This window comes from Aphelocoma coerulescens, chromosome 8, assembly GCF_041296385.1.
Source record: "Aphelocoma coerulescens isolate FSJ_1873_10779 chromosome 8, UR_Acoe_1.0, whole genome shotgun sequence".
Classification (NCBI taxonomy): Eukaryota; Metazoa; Chordata; class Aves; order Passeriformes; family Corvidae; genus Aphelocoma; species Aphelocoma coerulescens.
In genome coordinates, this window is record NC_091022.1 from 15858376 (window position 1) to 15866144 (window position 7769).

The 7769-nt window shown below is 38.7% G+C and overlaps 1 protein-coding gene across 5 annotated transcripts in view; it reads left to right on the forward strand.

Moving 5' to 3' along the window:
- Window positions 1-6649, forward strand: part of ARHGAP29 (Rho GTPase activating protein 29) — a 51617-nt gene extending 44968 nt beyond the window's left edge. For all 5 annotated transcript variants that reach the window (XM_069022703.1, XM_069022704.1, XM_069022708.1 and 2 more), the window contains 7 exons: window positions 343-506; window positions 756-944; window positions 1087-1224; window positions 2207-2439; window positions 3204-3510; window positions 3682-3787; window positions 4727-6649. In XM_069022703.1, coding sequence (XP_068878804.1) covers window positions 343-506; window positions 756-944; window positions 1087-1224; window positions 2207-2439; window positions 3204-3510; window positions 3682-3787; window positions 4727-5625 — 2036 coding nt within the window. In that variant the 3' untranslated portion in view covers window positions 5626-6649. The remainder of the gene's footprint in view (window positions 1-342; window positions 507-755; window positions 945-1086; window positions 1225-2206; window positions 2440-3203; window positions 3511-3681; window positions 3788-4726) is intronic.
- The last annotated feature ends 1120 nt before the right edge of the window (window positions 6650-7769 follow it).

Consider the following 7769-nt stretch of genomic DNA (forward strand, 5'->3'; position numbering starts at 1 on the left):
AATGTATAAAATTAAACTTTCATTAATTGTTGCCTGAGATGCAGGGCAGTTGGAATTAAATGTCCTAATATTTCCACATTGCCACAATACAGAAGAAAATGGAACACTTAAAAATGCAAAAATGATTGTTTGATTCTCCTTTTACATAAGATTGATAGTTAATGTCTCTATTATGTGAACTGTGACATAGTTTTGCCTCCTTGTGATTGAAATGGTTTTGATTACTTTGATAGTTGCCATCACTTACAGACTTGTGTTCTGCAGCACAATTCTAAAAAATCAGAATAACTACCATGTCAATAGTAGGTACTAAAATGACTATAACAGAGAAATTCTCTTCAGGTTTAAATGATCTCACATCTGAAACTGCGAATTCTCCAGGACCTTTTAGAAATGCTAACATGTCCAAAGCAGCACAAACACACAAACTACGGAAGCTGAGAGCTCCATCTAAATGCAGAGAATGTGACAGCTTAGTGGTATTTCATGGAGCTGAATGTGAGGAGGTAAGCTGAAAATTAGTTTAAATTGCTGCTTGGGATTTATGTAAAGTTGGGAGTTTTGGAAACTTGAATTATGTTTCTGTATAAAAACTGGAGTTTGTGGCTAGTATAATCACCATGAACTTGAAGCAGAGGCACACCATACTAATAAATTTTGCATTTTGCTCACATATGGGGTGACAAACAGCAGAGGTATTTCTTATGGTGTCAGTTTGTATCAAGCCATGTGCTTTTTTGTTTCTTCCCCTGTAGTGTTCACTTGCATGCCATAAAAAATGTTTAGAGACTTTAGCTATTCAATGTGGGCACAAAAAACTTCATGGAAGGCTTCATTTATTTGGAGTGGAGTTTGCCCAAGCTGCTAAAAATGTTCCTGATGGTATTCCTTTCATCATCAAAAAGTGTACATCAGAAATTGAATGCAGAGCACTCAATGTCAAGGTATGTTTACGTTTGTTCATGCTTAAGTTTCAGACACCATCTTAAAAGAAATTCTCTTAAGATTTTAATGGTGTCAATATCATCTGTGTTTTACAATTTCCTTTCAAATTGAAATAGAGTTGTGCTGGCCTTTTAATTTTAGGGCATCTATCGTGTGAATGGAGCCAAATCAAGAGTTGAAAAGCTTTGTCAAGCTTTTGAAAATGGAAAGGATTTGGTCGAGCTCTCGGAACTCTATGCACATGATATCAGCAATGTTCTCAAGCTGTATCTCCGCCAGGTATGGAATTGAGAGGTCAGATAGAAAACCAAAGTGCTGTAATGTATTTCTTCAGTACAATACGGAAAAAACACCACTTTTCAGCAATCCTACAGCAGCAGATTAAGCAAGTGCCTTGTATAACTGCAGTGGCTTCTTTTTTTGCACATGGAGCCTGTGACAAGGGCTGGGAGAACTGCTGGGATTACAATATGTATTCCACATGGATATTGTGGCTCTTTTTAGTACCATATGCAGAAGAAGCTTTTGTTTGCCTACTCATAGTAGAATTAAATTTCTCTAACAGAATGAATTTGCCTGTCTTACGTGGAGTTTAAGATTCCCATGTTCTTGCCTGTTCATGCAGACAGATGCTGTTATTCATGCAGATATTGCTGTTAATATCTGTTAACAAAAATGTCATGAAACAGTCATAGTGGTCGTGATGTGTTCATTATGGAGGGATTATCCATTTTTTTCTTCTAAAATAGAGCTTTAAAGCTTTGTGATGGAATTTTCTAAAACAGTTTCAGTATGTATGTGAAAAAATTAAGCTGGGGTGTTGCCTAGTGAAATTATTGAGTCACTGTGAAAACTTGTTAACCCTGAAAGGAATAATCCTTAGCTGCATGGTCCTGTTCTCTTAAACTGGCTGTCAGAGATGAGTTTTCCACTCCGATGATCATCACCATTAAGTGATTTTGAAAAAAATCCTTTTTTTTCTTGGAATCTTCTTATTTCAATAAATTTTGATAAATGCTCAGTCCTGAAGCTATTGTAGGAAAGGGTTAGCAAAAGTTTTCTGGAAAAAGATGTAGGAAGGCGTTTTTTTGTTAGCTGGGATTGGGTTTGAAAGAATTGGGGATTGAGCTAATGAACAAGGATTAAACAATGTCATCATCTAAGAAAAGATGCTAGACCAGAAAAAGTTGAAGAAACACAGGAAGGAAGCAAGTTAAAATTCAGGTTTAAGTGTGTTTCTGAAATGTTCGTATTTATTCAGCTTCCAGAGCCCTTGATTTTGTTTCGGCTTTACAATGAGTTCATTGGACTTGCAAAAGAAAGCCAGAATGCTAATGAGGAATTGGATGCTAAACAAGCTAGCCCCAAAGCAAAGACAAGACAGTCACTGTGTATTGAACTGAATAGGATCATCATTAAAATTAAAGATCTTCTGAAACAGCTGCCTGTACCAAACTATAACACTCTACAGTACCTTATTGGACACCTTCACAGGTAATAAAATACTTTAAAGGCAAACTGATGTTGAAAACTTAACTGCTGAATGCTAGGAATCTCTTGTGCCTTTTTGATGACTGTAGGGGAAGAAGTCACATATACCTTTGAAGACATCATTCTGTTGCTGGGGTTTTTTCCATGTAATGAATTCTCAAGTGAGAGGAGAATATGAAAGGGAAATAAAGCAGGGAAAGTGTTGACCTCCATTATTCTTGATTCTCTGGTAGCATTGGGGTCAGTAGTGTAATTAGTGTCATTTGCAGGGATCTAAATATGATTTAAATTGTGATGTAACAAAGGGCAGGGATTTGGTGGCTATTAGCAGAAAATTGAAACTTGTATCATGTGTCTTAATAACCATTCTTCAGTCACATTTCATTTCCTTGTCCTCCGAATGCTGGTTTGTATGATGATGTACTAAACTGACGATTACCTATAAAAATGGGTAATATTGGGCTATAGCTATATTATTACCTAGAATGAGAGACATTCTTTTCCCCAACCCCAGAAATGCCAAATAGCCACAAATAACTTCAACAAATAGGACATAAAAACACCCTGTGTTGGAAGTCCTAGCCACTGTTAAGTGTGGTCTGCACTGAAGATTCTGCCTGCCCACCAAACCCATTTTCAGTTTTTTATTGTCTCTTTTCCTCTTTAGACATAATATTTTAATATCAAAAGTATTTCTGAAGTAATAAAACCCTCTAACTCTTGGGGGTTTCTTTTGGTTTGGTTTTTTTTTTCCCCTCTTTATGCAGAGTTACAGAACAGTCTGATGAAAATAAAATGTCAGCCAGCAACCTTGGCATAATATTTGGCCCAACTCTGATTAGACCACGACAAACCGATGCAACAGTTTCTTTGTCATCACTTGTGGACTACCCTTACCAGGCCCGGGTAGTGGAGCTGCTCATAACGTACTATGAAAAGATATTTGACGTTTCATTGAAACCACTTCTGAGCGCTGCTCATTCTGAAGAAACAGCTGTTATTGTCAGAGTTGCTTTATCAGCAGATGAGAAGGAGCCACAGCAGCAGAGGAAATCGTTTGTTGCTGTAAAGGAAGTGAGTGACTCTTGTGCTGCCACAATGTTACCTGTGCCATCTTAACTTCTGTGTTAAATGCTACAGCCTTCCAGAGCACATTTCTAATAAATCTTCATGGGGTTTTTTGATAAGGAGTAGTGCCTTTTCTCATGAGTTCTCATTTACTTCTGCTTTGGCTTTTCTTAACAGGGTATTCAAATAGCTCCAAGTGAAAGAGCTTCCGAAACAGCTGCACTCTTTTTGGAATTGAAGAATAGCAAGAATACAAAAGAGGAAGTAGATACATCTGTAACTGGTTAGTATGCTGTTAACTCTGGCTGTGGGTGGGTAAGGAGCCCTGGATGCATTAGATTATGGTGCACGTAGCTCTGCAGTATAGACAGAAGCAAGTGATAAAACCTGTTCATCACTGCTTGAGATACTGTTTATTTTTGTAAGAACAAATGAGTATTGGATCTTTTTAAAGGCTTTTACGAAACATCTGTTTATGGAATCGGAGCTTAAAGTATTTGGTAAGAGACTGGAACAGGGGTTTGGTTTCTCCTTTTTTTTAAAAAACAGCAAACAAAACAAAGCCATAATTATGCTGTGACTGTGGATTTCTGAAATCTTGTAAAGTAATACCCAGCAATTTATGTGTTTTGAACACTGTCTTCCCCCAAAAATCATTGCCACTCACTGGAACTAAACCAGAAGGCTTTGGAAAGAGTAATTGTTTGATGGAATCATCAGAGCATTTTGGATATCAATATTTCTGCTCAAAAACCCCCAGGTTTACTAACCTAATTCTAACTCTAAATTTTTTTCTGTTTATCTGCTTATGCTACTATGGGGGTTGATTTTAATCTAGGTATGATTTCATGTACTTCATTTAGGAGTAACTATACATAATCCCTTTTAATTTGTACTGATTTCCTTCTGATGTTACCAGTTCAGTCATGTCCCGCACATCAACAGTGCAACACCCTGAAACACACTAAAACTGAAAAAATTCAGGGATGGCAAAGCAACAGCCAAAAAGTGAAGTTGTGTCTGTTTTTTCTTTTGTTACAGCTCTAGAGTATGTGTTTTATTGCTGTTGACATGCTAACATTTGGTTAGAGTAGAATATTCCTAGTATGTATACAAGCTATCCCTAAAAACTGTTACCCCGTTAAAATACTAACTTCCAAGGAGTTGCTGAGGTCTTGCTGACTTGTGTAAGATCCAGTCACATCTATTTGTGTGTTTCCAGGTGATGCTGTGAGTCCAGCTTCAGAGAAAGACAGTGATCCATTCATTTCTCTAGGTGAAGATGCCTGTAAAGTGAACTTACTTCCTGTCAAACCTAACCGCCAGATTGCCAAAGTTCCGTTGCGGGCTCCAAGGACAAAACCAGCATCTCGCCCTGTGAGCCTGCCTGTAGACCGAATACTTCCTCCATGTGTTTTGAATGAAAGAAATTCACGAAATGCAGGAGCAGTAAGTGCAGAGAAGCTGGGCAGAAGCCCTACTATTGAAGAAGTCTCAGAGGTGAAGGCACTCCCTGCTGCTGATACCTGCTGCAGACTTCCTTGTTACGACACCCAGATGCTGCGAAAAACTTGGGACAAGCAGTACAAGCAGTATGATATCACAGCAAGGACAGCAATGATCGTCACTAATGTGCCCCGAGAGATCCGAGCACTTGAGAGTGGAACTGCAGGTGCTTTATCATCATCATGCAGCCTTGGTAACAATTCAGCTAATGCCATTCTTCCTAATAAGCCATATTCTGTTGTTGGGTCAGGAAGGACAGCAGCAGAAGAGAATGGTCCTGATGTTAATCCTCTTGCTGCCTTTAGGGCACCAAGAACATTGCAACCACCCCCAGGGACATTTTATAAACCACCCTCTAACAAATCAAAAGAAAATGGAGATGATTCTTCTGCTAAAGCTTGTGCACCAACCAGTGCCAGCTCTGTGCTCCATCAGGATGATACTGTGAAACTGGCTAGGAGCTCTGCACTTCCATCAGGTGATCCTGAACAAAACACAAATGAACAGAAATCTAACTCAGAGGATATTCACCCCACAGATCTGAAGCCTGCTTACCACAGACTGAGACCAAAAAGGATCCAAGAACTGGAACACAGGGAAGCTCATTTTGTATAGGGTGCAAATTCCTCTTGGACTATATGCAATTTGTCAATGTTGCCAGTGGAGACTTCCCTTTCCCCCTTTATCCTTTGCCTTCCCTTGAGAATCCCACTTTTGTGCCATATTGAAGTTATTTTTATATATGCAGCATTTTAAAACTGGGGGGAGACCTGGGGAACTGTGAATTAAATAAGTCAAACTTTTTGTAGTTCAGTAGCTTTCAATAAAGATGTAATACATTCCCAGTCTAGACACAGTTAATGGGTTCATTGAATAAGACACTGAGCTTCATTTCATTGTGTGGAATGGAGTGCTTATTCATAGAGAAATAGCTATTTTTCTTAATAGATGTTATAATAAAAATGGAAGATTTAATGTTCACTGTCTAAGCATAAACCAAAGCTTGTGCTTTGCTCTGTAAAAGCATTTGTTAATTTTTCTAATCTGTGCAATTAAAGCTTTGCTCTTGAACAGGCTTACATACTGGCCAGCGTGGCCATAATTATGTATCATATGTGTATATTTTAGGCAGACATGGTTATCTGTTGCCAGTTTTCTATGTTGTCACTTTAATTTTTTTTTTTTGTACAGCAAGGATGCACTTACTGAGCTTTACTATTCAGAGGCAGCAATCAATTCACATCTGGTTTCTTGAGTAGCTTAGTGAGTGGGGCAAATGTGCATAGCCTGTTTCACTGGGGTGCCCTTCTGGAGACATTCAGTTGCTGTGGTGCTGTCTTTCCCAGGTGAACGAAGAGGCAGTGGTTTGCTTGCTATAGATCAGTTTCACCACTTAACCTGGTGTAGCTGAAATGAAGAGCTTTGTTTCCAAGTTTCAGTGAAACAGCTAAAAATAACCAAAAATCAGCGTTAGTAGGTGCATCTAATGGTTTTCACTTTGTATTAAATGGTTTTTATGTGTACACTGTATTATATTTGCTTTAAAATATATTAACGTGTTAACATTTCAGTGACTCTATGGCTTCTATTATCTGGATTTCTTCTAACTTATTAAAATACAGATGTTTGGCCTTTGCAATAGTGTAGTACTTTCCTGCATCTGTCTTCTGGGGCTAGGGGGTGGCACACTTTTCTTAATAGGATTACAATTAGCATGACCATTTCTTGCATACTGTAGAATACAGTTGTTTTGGCATGGTACTTTCTAGTGATGTAAGCATCGAGATGGCTCTCAAAGGACAGCAAAGACAAAGAATCACTTTTCTGTTTTTGCATCATTAAATACACTGGACTTTAATACTCCATTACCTTTACCAATCTTCCCAAAACACTACAGATAAAATCCCACGCTCTGTTTGGTGGACATAATCTGATTTTTATTTCCAGAACTCACAATGCTGAACTTTGATTCCTTGTCACATTTCCACAGAAGCAGGGCTTGCATTCTTGGCAAAGGCCATCCTGTCACTGGATGGTTCTGGCCATGCTCGGGGTCATTTCTTTGGGGAGCTGCCTCTTTTTTACAGAAAAGCTGAAGGTCCCAGATGCTGTTGTCTGCCCAGACTGGTATTGGGAGTTGCATAACAAAATATGTGGAAAGGCTTCTTGACATAAATGGGAATTTGTTCTACTTTGACAATGGAGGAGTGAACTACATGTACCCCACACAGCTGGTTAATGAATCATTACAGACAGTGTAGCATAACTTCATAGCACAGGTGTGAAAGGATCACTATTGATTAGGTCCACAAGATAGCAAAATAATTTGTGGATTTTCATTAAATTTATTGTCTCACTATATTTGTGTTTTAGCATGTCTAGCATTGTATATGGTAATGGCATAAGAACTTAAGAAATTATTAAATAACTTCAATTAATTCAATAAAGCTGTTCACCTAGTGTGATGGAGGGGCTCTAGTACGCCGCAGAGCAGGCTCCCGAGATAAAGAATTACAACAGTGAATACAACATACAGTGAGAAACCGAAACGTTTTTTAATCAAGTCGTAATACCAGTTATTATTGGTTGCCATATTCCTTTTTATGTGACATCTGCTTCCATATTTTGCTGGTACGAAAGGTTTCTGCTCTTTTAAAGGTGTTTCCCGCAGCCCCGCAGGTGCCAGCGGGCTGGGCCGGGGGCAGCAGAGCCTGGTGCCTGTAGGTGGGGATGCGTAGGTGTCTTACAAACCCCCGTTA